Genomic DNA, 13903 nt, shown 5'->3' with positions numbered 1-13903 from the left:
AAGACTGCCTGTGCCACTTACTAGTTTTTATAGTGTATACAAAGCTCTTCATTCTCTAGTTTTCATTAACTTTGCTGTTTCTGCTTTTCATTTTGAATGTTTGTGTTTCGAGAATAGATTTGAGAAGAATCACTGCTGGCTTCCTGGGCATGGCTGTAGCCGTCCTGCTCTGCGGCTGCATTGTGGCCACAGTCAGTTTCTTCTGGGAGGAAAGCTTGACCCAACATGTGGCTGGACTCCTTTTCCTCATGACAGGTATGCTGAGCACCTCAGACATCTCTCCGGGCGAAAGTGAAGGCGGCTCTGCATGGGGTAGCTTCGCTCTGTTAATTTTGCTTTCACTTGTGAAAAAAGCAACCAGAGGTCATTTGGCTTTGGTGGGTAATACCGAATTTAAAGAAAACAGCAGGGTTAATAATACAGGCCTGGTTTCTCCACTGTGGCCCGTTGGAAAGCTGGATGGTAATGTCTTGGGTTTAGTCTCCGTATGAGCGAGCTCTGTTTTTCCTGGCTCTGTTTCATGCCCTGGCCCTGGCCCTGGCCCTGGCCTGGACTCTTGGCTAACACTGGCCACTGCTTATCAGGAGCCCACAGAGAGAGTGATCAGCACAACCACCTCCTGGGTTGAAAGTCAACTCAAAGTACTTCACTTAGTGATGGCGCCTTTGAGGTCATTTTTACACACAAAATGTTTCATTCATTTTACTCCACAGGTAGTTTTTGAGGACTTACTATGTTACCAGGCACTACTTAGGTACTAGAGACACAATGAATAAGGCAGATGAAATCCTTCATTTTCTGACGTGGGGAGACAGAGACAATAACTTGTGATAGTAATTAAAGCTGTGAGGAAAACAAATGAGGTGGAATAGAGGCCTCGGGGAACACCTTGCTGAGGTGGCGATTTCCCAGCTAAATTGTGAAAAGCAGCCAGCAGTTGGGAGTGTGCTACAGGGTAAGCCAAACCCTATAGGCAAAGATGGGTTGGTATTTTGAGCCACTGAAAGAAAACCACTGTGGTTGGAGTGCAGGGAGAAGAAGGATAGTACCTCTTGAGGTAGGAGATGCAGCCAGTGGTTTGGATTTCAATCTAAGGGTAATGGAAGCCACCAGAAGGTTTTGAGCAGAAGAGAGACTTGATCTTAAAGCAGGGGATAGGAAGAGGGTTGGTGTGTGGAAACATGACTGTGGTCTTTTTGATCAGCCAGTGGAAGTTACTTTAGTCTGAAAATGGAGTCAGGAGCTGAGTTGACAGCTAACACTGACAGTGGCTACGGGGAAGAAATCTTTTTTCCTTCGGCTCCTTCACAAAATAATTAACATGTTAGTGATTAGTGAATGCCACGTGAGCGGTTTCACAAGCATACTCAGTATCTGAGCTAATACGACTTTGGATGTGCAGCCATTTTGAACAAGCCTGTTTCCTCTTCTCTGGAGGTCAGTTTCCCAAGTGGCCATGACGGGTTTTGCTAGCACTTCTCACTTCCTGGCCGCTCACTTGCTCATGCCTTCCTGTGTTAACTGTACTTGCCAACATTGGCTGACATCATTTTCTGTCTGTCTGTCTTTAGGAGTTGACAGGTAGGTGGCGCCTTGTTCTCTGGTCAGCCGGATCTGAGGCCTAAATAACCCAAGACCTAGAAGGGGCCCTTCCCGCTAACCCCCAGGGGTGCCTTTCCCTCCCTCTGAGTAACGTGGGTCATTGTTGTAAGCGCCCTGACAGAGTGTTCAGAAATTGGAGGGCCCCTGAAGAGACTGAACAGAAAACCAATGTAAGCTTTCCAGACTTTGGTGACTGCTCCAGGACTGTGGCACAGGGAGGCTAAAATTCTAGTTCCTGAGGTTTGGGAGGAGGATTTGAACCCTCAAGACAAGACATTGGGTCCCTCATGTAAAAAGAAATTTACAGAACCAGTGGGTCAAGACAGCAAAGAAGCTGAGAGGCCTGTCTGCTGAGAGGATTCCTTTGAGTCTCTGCTGGGGCATAACGGTCATGAAAAATCTTACTTATTTTCTTCCCTCCTTTTGTTAGTTGAGGCCCCATTTTCCTGACTCTTGCTCCTGTATCCATCAAAGAACTGCAGAGTCACTCCCCCCAAACCCTGCAAAGGCCCACATCACATCCCCTTGTCAGGGAAATGAGGGGAACTATAGACAAGCTAGCCTCAGTGATGGTTTTAAAACATACTTTAATATGGGTAACATATAAATAATTTAGGATGCTCTTAGATATAAAACAATTATCAGCTGTAAAATAAATCACTGGACCATAAAAGCCAGGGCCAGTGAGAGTTCCTGAGAAGGCTGTAAGCTGGTCTGTTTTTAAATGAGAGGAGAGTGGTTGTTGAGCACCAGGGGGGCACAGAGGAGAGCTCGCAGCCAAGTACCCCACCTTTCCCTGCTGAGCCCTTGTTTCTGAGCCACACATGGACTGTAACTCCGAGCCAGACTGGCTCAGGCATCCTAAGGATTTATCATCAAAAGCCCCTGTGCAATTGTTAAACAAAAACAAAACGACCAAACCAATAGCCATTGTAACAAAACCCCATAACTACCAAAAAAAAAAAAAAAAAACCCAAAAAACAAACCCCAGACATATAAACTTGAATTTTGATGACCAGTCCTGAAGGCCTAACAGACACAACCTAACATTGTTTTGCTTTCTTTGCTTTTTGGTTAGCTCAGCCACATTTTTGGAATGAAGGGAAAATCCTCTGGTACATCCCACCACCTGACAATTTAGGTTGTTTAAATATTTTTCTTATTCTGGACCAAATCTCACTGATGAGTTTGCCTCATTTGAAAAAAAAAAAAAAAGATGCTTGCAACCATTAGTCTTCCAGGTTTCTATCTAATCCCGGCCATAAGCTTTCCTGTGTTGTTACGCTGTTCTTCTACTCAGTTGCTTTCGGCGGTACCGCACGGCTGCATGCTCTTGCAGGGGATGGAAATGCTGTGAGTGTTCATCGTTCCCTGACCGTAGCGTTTGGAGAGGTTTGTTTTCTTTTTCTGCTGTTTCAAATACTGCCTTTACCTCTCCTTTGTAAATACCGATCACTGCGTGAATCCATTGCCTGAGATGAATTAGCTGGAGGATGTTCGCGTGTGGTAGCAGCAGAGGAGAGCAACTAAGGGTTAAAAGAATTGACTTTAATGAAGCAGAAGTGTCTTCAGCAGCCCTTGTCAGCATCTCTCCCACAGATTTCTGATGCTAAACTTAGCCGCTTCTAATGCGCTGGCATCTTCATTCTCCGCCTGAACTTATTAGCCAAACCTTCAATGAAGAGCATCAGTGATGTGACAGTTTGAGATGTTAAAATGGAAACTTTGAAACAGTGTTCCTCCCTCTGCCTTATTGCTTACAGACAGCTCTTGATCACCCACATGTGGGCCCCGCAGTGCTGGGGCTCTCTCCTTCCTCTCCCCTGTGGCCTTTCAAAGGGCCTTCCAGCAGGACCTGGGGTGGACCTTCCCTCCCCTCGGGGCCCCATGTGTGGCCCTTTGACTTTGTGGCCTCCGAGGTGACAGACAAATGACCCAAGAGGCACAGGTGGAGGACTGAGGGAGTAAGACATCTTCTAGCTCCCCTTCTGCTCCTGGGCTGCTGTGAAAGTCTATTGCCATCAACAGTCAAAGATGGATTGTATTAGACTGCCATGGTGGTATCATCATAACGATTATAATTTCAGTATGTGGGCAGCCCGGGTGGCTCAGTGGTTTAGCGCCTGCCTTCGGCCCAGGGAGTGATCTTGGAGACCCAGGATCAAGTCCCACGCTGGGCTCCCTGCATGGAGCCTGCTTCTCCCTCTGCCTGTGTCTCTGCCTCTCTCTCTCTCTCTCTCTCTCTCTCTGTGTGTCTCCCATGAATAAATAAAATCTTTAAAAAAATAATTTCAGTATGTGTAGAAATATTTGAGAGGGTTCATTTATTTAAAACAAGCATTTTAAAACATAACACTTAGGTTGCTATTGCTATTGTTTTATTATCTTTTAAAATACTAGGAATCTCAAAAATTGGTTAAAGCTTGGGCCTCCCTTCATGGGGCCTCACTATCCACTGGATGCATAACCCCTCACTGGCAGGGCTCAGAGAGTTGTGACAACAGACAGAAAGGTGACAGGGCCCAGGCTGCCCAGCAAAGCACAAGGACCATCAATGCCCATGTTTGGTTATCTCTTCCTTTACTTCAGTGCATTAGAAAGTGAAAAAACAGAACCAAAAAACCATTGTAGTAGATATATGGAATTGTCTAGGTTACCCACTGATTATGACCTAAAACCACAGGTCCTTAGTGCCTTAGTTGAAACACTGGCAGCCAGCTGTGTTTTGGAATTCAGGGTTTTTAAGTTTTCTTTTAGAAGGGCAAATATGGTGCATAGATTTTAGGTTATTTAACACCCTCAGCAGGATCTGAAATCAAGTCCATTAACATTTCTGCTGCAAAACATATGAATATTCACACGAAGTGGGATCAATAAGGACTATAAATAGCCCATGTCACATCAGGTCAGGGTTTGCATGAAATAAGATTGCTGCCATTTTTTAGAAGAAGATTGGATGTTTTTTCAGATTTAATAATTGCACATTGTGCCTCTTCTATTTTATTTTTTTTTAAAGTTTTTTCTATTTCTATTAGTCTTGTCCGTTCATTTAGGAATGGCTCTTTGAGCAATCTGTGTGAAAGTAGCATGAGGCATTTTTGCTGGAAGAGCAAAGAGACGAGAATGATGGGCAGGCCATCTTTTGAAGGAGTGAAGAAAAAAAAAATCAATGTTTATGCCTTTGGGTGTTGCAGTTGCGTTATTTATCAAGCGGGCTAACCGGGGTGAAGCCGCTCTCTCTCCTTTCACACTGTGAAAGCACATCAAAGGAGGATGGTCAGAAGGGTGGCCCCAGTTCCCCTAATTACAGCTCGCCAGCTGGCCACAGGCATCTCAAAGAGTTCAGGGAAGGAAATTGGGTTGATGATCTGGGATGGCTGCATAAATTTACTTCCATCCTGCTCCAAAAAGGTCCCTTCCAACCCTATAATTCTGCAATATCCCTGTATCTGCTAATTAAGAATATTGGTCGAAAGCTTTTTAATATAAAAGGAGTTGCATACAGGGCTTTTCAGAACCAGTAATTCTTCACTCTTTTGAAGATGCTGCCAACAATAACCATGACCTAGCCTGAGACCCAAGAGCCTCTATCCCCAGGCACCACCAAGCTGGGCTGACGAATATCAGTGGTAGCCACAGGGGACTCCTGACTAGTCAGGGAGTGAGCCGAAAGGAAGGAAAACCTAGGAGAAGAATGAGGGAGAGGTGACCTCTCTTTTCCTGAATCTTCAGGAAGGACCACTAGACTTGGAACTTTTTGAGGGTAGGGGTGGTACCTTATTAATCTTTTCAACCCCCTGCCCCATGCCTTGCAATAACTAGATTGCTACTGACAAATGTGTAGCATGATCTGCAATAACTTGTTCTCTGGGTAAGTTCTGCATGGCATACTTTGGAATAACCTGGTCCTTAAGTTGGTAGGACTCAATGTGTTGTAGAACTCAGTTTTGTTTGGTAGGTTTTGTTGACTCCTTGCGCTCAGCACTATTACGCTCTGTGTGGAACTTTAGTCTAGGAGGTGTCTACTACCTTGCCCTGAGATGTGTGCTGGAAAGTGTAATGGAAAGACACATATGGGGTTCCTGATCACAGCAATATCAAACCAACCAACCAAACCATATCAGACCAACTAGGACTCATGAAATCATCTCCAAGATGATCAAGAACTGGGGTGGGACATAGTAGATGCTTGATAACTAATTGCCGAGTAACTGATTAAATAACATTTGAAATAGTAAAACCTTGCTAAGACCTATAAAAGAAATAGAAATATACTTTATACATTGACTACACACACACATACGATGTTTTGGGCTGAGTTGCATCCCTCCCAAAATTCCTCTGCTTGAAGTTCTAACCTCTAGCAACTCACAATGTGACTATATTTGGAGATAGGGTCTTTAAAGGGGCGATTAAGGTACAATTAGGGTGGGCCCTGATCTGATAATATGGCCGGCGTCCTTATAGGAAGAGAACATTTGGACACAATTACAGAGGGAAGATATTGTGAAGATACAAGTAAAAGACCACATCTACAAGCCAAGGAGAGAGGCCTTGGAAGAAAGCAGCCCTACCAGTAGCTTGATCTCAGGCTTCTAGCCTCCAGAACCATGAGGACATTTTTGTTGTTTCAGCAACCCAAGGTTCTGGTACTCCACCTCAGTGCCCGTCACCCATTCCCCTCCAACACCCGCCCTCCTCCCCTTCCACCACCCCTAGTTCGTTTCCCCGAGTTAGGAGTCTTTATGTTCTGTCTCCCTTCCTGATATTTCCCAACATTTCTTTTCCCTTCCTTTATAGTCCCTTTCACTATTATTCATATTCCCCAAATGAATGAGAACATACACTGTTTGTCCTTCTCCGATTGACTTATTTCACTCAGCATAATACCCTCCAGTTCCATCCACGTTGAAGCAAATGGTGGGTATTTGTCGTTTCTAATTGCTGAGTAATATTCCATTGTATACATAAACCACATCTTCTTTATCCATTCATCTTTCGATGGACACCGAGGCTCCTTCCACAGTTTGGCTATTGTGGCCATTGCTGATAGAAACATCGGGGTGCAGGTGTCCCGACGTTTCATTGCATCTGAAGGTTCTGGTACTTTTAGATGGCAGCCCGAGAAAACACGTGAGCACTGTGATATGTGCATACGGAACTAAAATACAATTTCACAGTATCAACCTAAGACTAATTATCCAGCTACAACAAAGATGTTTTCTTCATTTAAACCATACTTGGTGTCTTTGGAATGAAGATTTTTTTTCCTTTTTAAAATATCTTGAGTGGGGTAGGCCTCTTTCACAAAATCTTGTTGGGCACATTGGAAAGGATGCTTTCTCTCCCCTCAGTATGTCTCCTGGTAATAATCAGAAACAGGCCCATCCATCCCACAATACTAGCTGTGGCAGCTCTGTGTGCAAACTCTGAGAGATGTGAGGATCTACCAAGAGGAAGTCTTGCATGTGCTTTTTTGTTAATCTTTGCTTTCTTCTTTTTGAGAGCAACTGCAAAAGCATCTTGGAAGAATTAAACATGTCACGGAAAGGGCATTCCTGTGAGAGCATCTGTGGGAAAGGGGAAGGGCAGACGGGCGGGCATGTTTGTGGGCTCCTAATAACCCTCCCTGTCAACTAAGCAGAGTGAGTAAAGGCAGCAGAAAATAAAGAAGGTTTTCATGAGAGTTTGACAAGTGCTCTCTTCCAAAAAGAACTTAAGCCGCACAGAGATACATATTTATCACCATAAAATAAATATGAATAAGCGATACAGAGAAGCAAAGGAGCAATTAGGTTTACAAGGCAAGCTAGATCCAAGGGTGAGGTCAGGAGCCAAAAGCACGACATGAAGTGTCCAACTTTTGCTCATGGTGAGCCACTGATTAGCTTTAGGGAGTTTCAGCAACTCAGGAAGAGACAGAAATTCCTAGCAGTGACATCATTCACGGTGTCCATGAGGTCTACAGACGGAAGGCACAATCGTTCCTGACATTGAGGGCAGAGAAAATCATCCTCTGTTTAAGTCCTCAGGTTAGCTTATTTCTTATAATCCTTTTCCATTCCGTGTGAACTGGTGGAGTTATGCTCAAATTCATTTCACTGAAAGCAACTTTATGGAATTGGCAAGGGAGAGGTGCTAATAAAATCAACGTTTAGTATAAAATCAAAGGGAGCAGATATAGTATATACATGGCATTATTCTTCTTTTTGGGGGGTGGGGGCGGGGGAATGTTCTTGCTCCATGCCTCATTTTGGAATAACAGAATCACAGAAATTTGACACCTTCTGCGTTTTCAGTAACCAAGTCTCCCATTTTCCCCCCTTAGATGAAGAAACTAAGACTAGAGAGGTTAGGTAATTTCAAGGTCGCACAGTGATTCGTAGTAGATCTGGGGAACAGGATCTCAGCCCAATGCATTTGGGCATCAAAGGATAATTAAAGTCCTGGTTTGAACTCGAGTTTTTAGAGGTCATTAAAACAACATTACTTGTAAAAAGCCTTGCTTTCAGGCCTTCAGCTCTGTGCAGACAGTGGAATGCAGAATAGGGTTGTTTTTCCTGTGGTCGGGTCATTTTTCTATTATTATATTTTACCTGTTGATACTCCAGAGATCAATTTTTTCTAACTGCCTTGTTGTTCTTTTATGAACATTCCGTAGAAAGACTTGTCTTTGTTGTGATGCCAGTAAAAACATCCATGTAAATGTAAGAACATTCACTCTCCATGAGTTTTGAAAGAAGCAAAGGAGTATTATTTTTTTGACCAGTCTGGTCCTTTATGAAAGAATGATTTCTGTCATGATCTTTGGACAGCTCAAAGTGATATGTTTGCTGTAATAATCTGGGGCAGGAAGTCAGAAGATAAGATTTTATCCTTTTTGGAAAAAGAGAATTACTTTGGATTTTAAAAACAGAATTAGACCAAGAGAAGGAAATATCAAATTATCGCAGATCAAATGTCCTTTTAATTGGAAACATTTCTTTTTCTAAATGCACATTTGGGAAGGGATTCAGGCAATGTGCCCTGATGCCATTTGGGTGCAGGCCGAGTTCTGGCACTTAAAATGGCGTGAAGGTCATCTTTATTTCCTCCCAATTGCTGCCTGCTCGGAGTTTGGTTTTCTGTTAGTGTTTCTGATCCCCAGAGCTCTATTAAAATGATCAAGGGGAATCTGTTACTTCTGGTAGTCCCCAAATATGTGTCCCTCTTACCTATGGAGATGCTCAATGCATCCCCAAAGCAATAGTCTAGCAAACTGGTGCGACCTCCGTTGTATGCTGGGATAAACCAAAGTATGAAGAAGAGATCCACAGGACTTGGAACAAATTGGACGTTCCGAGACTTCACTGAGTGTGCCTTTCTGTTTTTATTACCCATCTCCTGCAACTGCCTCACTCTGATCCCTGCCTATCCATGGCGATGGAAAAGAAGCATCTATATCCTTGGAGCATCACTTAAGTACTAAAAATACTGTTTGGGGGGAATTTTTATCAGAGTTCTGATTTTCGTGTTCTGGAAGGACAATTAATTATACATATACATACATGTGTTGATACAAAAAAATAAAATTGATCTGTCCATTTTATGTCACCCAGATTGTCTCCTATATTCTGAATGGTTGAAGTACATGATCTCCTTACTTAGCTACTTTAGTCAATTCCAACATCCTGGATTTAATTTGTATCATTTAAAAGCTTTTATTCAGGGGCACCTAGGAGGTTCAGTTGGTTAATTGACTGACTTTTAGTTTCAGCTCAGGTCATGATCTCAGGGTCATGAGATCCAGCCCTGCTTCAAGACCTGCATCAGGGTCTGTGCCCAGTGTGGAGTCTGCTTGAGATTCTCTCTCTCCCTTTGCTCCTCTCCCTCCTCTCTCTCAAATAAATAAATAAATAAATATTTTTTAAAAAATAAAAGCTTTTTTTCATTCATTGAAAAAACCCACAATGATTTGTTGAGGCCCTAGTATGTGCCACGCTTTGTACCTTAAAACATAATTTAGCACATGAAAAATTCATTTAAAATATTTACAGGGAACATGATAAATACTAATGATGACGGCAATTGAAAAGGACAATAGGCTCTGTATGATGTGGAACTACATAAAAACGTGTCAAATCAGGTATAGAATAAGGGGACACGAAGACTGTTTTATATTAGGTTTGAGTGATTATAGAAGATCTTTTCCTTAAAAATAGTTAGAATTTTTATTTCATTGTTTTAAGACCAAAAACCAAAAATAAATTCAAATATGCGTACCATTCCAGCAGGATAATCCTGAATAATTCAAGTTATCAGAATTTTCTCCTGTGTTCTTTACTCATACCTTCAATACGTAGTGTACAGTCTGGCACATAAGGGTTTTGCCAATGTTTGTTGAATGCATTCAAGTTAAAGTGCAAGAATTAGAGATCCTTTACTAACTTGGGAGTGACCGCCTCATCAGGTGACCTGATTTTCACAAAGGCCTGTCCAGCATTTGCCTTGTAGCAGGCAACACTGTAACCAGCCATTCTCTTCTCTTTGCATTATTTTTAGGGATATTTTGCACCATTTCCCTCTGCACGTATGCTGCCAGCATCTCCTATGATTTGAACCGGCTCCCGAAGCTAATTTATAGCCTGCCTGATGATGTGGAACACGGCTACAGCTGGTCTATCTTTTGCGCCTGGTGCAGTTTAGGCTTTATTGTGGCAGCTGGAGGTCTCTGCATCGCTTATCCGTTTATTAGCCGGACCAAGATTGCACATCTAAAGTCTGGCAGGGACTCCACGGTATGACTGTCCACGCTCAAGTTCACTACTCGGTGGCCCATCCACAGTGTGGACAGCTCCTGAGAGGAACGTAGTGGAATTCGAGTTGAGATCCCAAGCACAAAACGGTCTTTTACATTCCAACCTGTTGCCTGCCAGCCCTTTCTGGATGACTGATAGAAAATCATGCAAAACCTCCATACCTTTCTACGGACAAGACTACTGTGGATTCAAGTGCTTTAATGACTACTTATGCTTTGACTGTGAGAAATAGGGAGCAGTGCCATGGGACATTTCTAGGTTTAGAAAAAGAGGAAATTGCAATGGGAAAATTTGTATGATTGCCATTTATTTCAGAAAGTTTGTATATAACAATTACCTGAGAGTCATTTCTATTTGCAAAAGGATTCATAACAAAGCGAGTATAATTTTCTTGTCATTGTACCATGCTTGTTAAATTTTAATGCAGTATCTTCGGAACTTGTCCTAATGGTGTCTTGTTGTTGTCGGCACCAAATATTTGTGCATTTTTTTGTGGATGTTCCTTGTCACAGAAAGATTCCTCTTCTGTTGCCTTATTTATTTATTTTATTTATTTATTTTTAATTGACGTCTCTTCTCTGTCTTCGTACTGGAATCCAAATCCCAAGGAGAACAGACCAACTGTGTAAGAGCTAATCAGTGACACTATGCAGCATTATTTGATGTCTTACTTGTTGTTTAGCCTCTGTCTCTTTATGTTAACTGGATTTCTGCATTAAATAACTGCCCTCTTGTTAATTTGGCTGTGGTTTTTTTTCAGTGGTGGCAATGGGTCTCCTTAGCCATATGGACAGAGGAAAACTATTGTTTTTTTTAGTAAGACTCTTACTGAGCCTTACTAATGGTTTCATTTCAATTAGGTTGGTTATCAACTTGCTGTTGACAAAAGATGTCATTTTCAAATGCCTTTGAAAACCTTACCAGAGTATTTTAAGTTTCCTTCTCTCTCTTCCTTTACCATCTGCTTGGTATAGTTACCTGGTGCTAAGGCTACACGTTCTGTCTTTTGTTCCTGGATCTCCTGGGCCAATGGGTTTCAACCTTGGCTGCACATTGAGAATCACCCAGTGAATTCCTCAACCACACCGAAACAGGGCCCCTCCTGAGACCAACTGAATCAGAGTATCTGCAGCTGGGCACAGGCCCTGAGCGTTTTTGAGACAACATCTCAGAAAGTTCTGATGTGCAGCTGGGATTGAGAGCCCTGTTCTGGGCCAGAGCTGCAGTAATCTCCTTAGCAGTTAACATTTACTTAGCACTTAATGTGTGCCAGTAACTGGGCTATGTTTTTTCCAGGTATGATTTCATTTAACCTTCTCAAAAGCTCTATGAGACAGGTACAATGATTCCATTTTTATACGGAAGCCGAGGATCAGTTACAGAATGTTTCCTTCATTTTTTCTCAATCCTTTTCCTATTTCAGGGTATAGGACAAAAGTTAAAATCCTTCCATTGTGTTTCCTTATCTTTAAATAGAAGGGTTGGCACTAGCTAACTTCGAAGCTTTTCCTTTTAACTCCAACACTATCCTGTTCCCTACACACACGGTATGATAAAGATGCTCTGTTAAATAAGGGAAGATGCCACATTCAGAAGCAAGACATTGTTTCAGGTTTTAATCTCATGAAAAATAGACTTTTTCTTTATTATAAAAAGTGATTTAGTACTTGTGAAAGGATAATGATAATAATGATAATGATAATCTACCCCCCTCCCCCACAAATAAAGCCTGACTTCCAAATGACAGTGTCCACATATTATCACATGAAGCTTTTGGAAGAGGTTAAATGACTCCGTGACCACATGAGCTCCTAAGAGCCCTGGACAGATTCCCCAGTAATCTCTCAGGCCTGTTTAATAAACCCATTCCTCGGGATGAGATCAGAGACATACAGAAAGGGGAATTATTTTCATTTATTACTTATGTGGGAAATTCTCAAAGCAGGAGAGCTGTTTCTTTGAAGTCTTCTTTAAAGATCCCCATAGAAGATGTCAAGACTCTTCAACATTTATATTCCAACCACCAAAGCAGTGTCTGAGTGAGTGACTTTTGAAGTTTCTGAGAAGCTTCCCAGGGATTTGAGGTGAGAATGGAAGAAAGCGTTGGAGTGACAGAAGGTTGAAGAGTTCACACACCAGAAAGATGCCCAGAAGCCAGGGGAGTTCAGTTACATTCAAACACTTGCTGGCAAAAACAGAGCCTCCTTGCCTTCCAGCCAAAGTGAGCTCAGAGCAAGGAGCAATGTGCCCAACATTCCCTGCTTTTTATTTACTGCTGTGGAAGTGTGAGCAAATGTAGCCAAAGTCCAGTTTCGGGTCCATAGTCCTTGGGCTTCTGTGAGGGCTGTTTTCTTAATTGGCTTATAAATGAAGGATGATTGAAATGGCCATTCAATACTGCCTGGAACAGAATAACTTATTGAGACAATCTGTTCCTATGTCCTCTCTGTCCACCTTGTACCTGCATGCCATACCCAGACTCTATTTCCTTGCCTCAGGGATTTTTCTTCAGGGCAGAAAGCAGAGGTGTTTGAGCTCATTGAAGTGAGGAATGCAGTGGATCCAGAAGGAAGGATAGGCTAGAGGACTGACTTTGCGGGCTCAAAGTGCTCCAGGGCATCCCAGAAACTGAAAGAGAAAATGATGGCAATCACCTGGGCCATACACTCCCTACAGGTATCAGGACCCCAGAGAGGAGAGCTGTGTGCGGCATCCTGGGAAACTGAGGCCCTTGGAACCATGGGCTTCTCACTGGTAGCTAGTCTGACCCTGGGAAGCCCCAAGGATATTGGCACAACTGGGTGTGAGTGTACCCAATAATGAATGAGGGCTAATTTCCACCCACTCCTGCAAGATAGGGCTTTGAATAAGAAGTAAGTGGATTTACAGAAAATTTGGGATTTTCTCTTCCCAGTCTCTGTAGACTGCGTCATGTCTATTTACCACATATATATGTTATATATATACATATATATAATTACTAAAAAAGCGAGCTTTATCCAAAACCTTGTGGAGACAATTATAAGTCTCTCAAGCCCTTCCTTTTAACAGTGTCATCCTTAGTTTATTTGCAACATTAGAACTATTGCAGCCCATTCTGAGGGAACCCTAAATCCTCTATCATTAGAGTACCATAGACTTTTGATAATCAAGACTCCAAGATGTAGGAAACTTACACAGAATGTAATTTCTCCACCAAAAGCCACTATATCTTTCAACAGATATTTATTGAGTGCCTACTAGGTGCCAAGCACTATTTTAGACACTTAGGAAACATCAATGAAGGAGAGCAAAGGTTCTTGCCTTTGTGAACCTTACTCAAGGAAAATGCAGTAAAATACAAGCAAAAATTAAAGTCACCCTTTCGAGCCCCAAATGATTTCATAAATCCAGGGTTACGTAATTCAATACAGTTATTAAAATAAGTTTCTTTCAAACTATACTTTCAATGGCTGTGCATTTCACTTCATATCATTCTTATTTGAATCTATCTTCAGTTACAT

At 42.3% G+C, this 13903-nt stretch overlaps 1 protein-coding gene across 2 annotated transcripts in view; it reads left to right on the top strand.

Annotated features, from left to right (window-relative positions):
- TMEM178A (transmembrane protein 178A) overlaps positions 1–11138 on the top strand; it is a 51342-nt gene extending 40204 nt beyond the window's left edge. For both annotated transcript variants that reach the window (XM_041757415.1, XM_041757416.1), the window contains 2 exons: positions 118–255; positions 10144–11138. In XM_041757415.1, coding sequence (XP_041613349.1) covers positions 118–255; positions 10144–10385 — 380 coding nt within the window. In that variant the 3' untranslated portion in view covers positions 10386–11138. The remainder of the gene's footprint in view (positions 1–117; positions 256–10143) is intronic.
- Positions 11139–13903: the final 2765 nt, after the last annotated feature.

Source organism: Vulpes lagopus, chromosome 5 (genome assembly GCF_018345385.1).
Source record: "Vulpes lagopus strain Blue_001 chromosome 5, ASM1834538v1, whole genome shotgun sequence".
Taxonomy (NCBI): domain Eukaryota; kingdom Metazoa; phylum Chordata; class Mammalia; order Carnivora; family Canidae; genus Vulpes; species Vulpes lagopus.
Note: the sequence above shows the minus strand (reverse complement) of the source record. Positions and strands in the feature narration are given on the sequence as shown.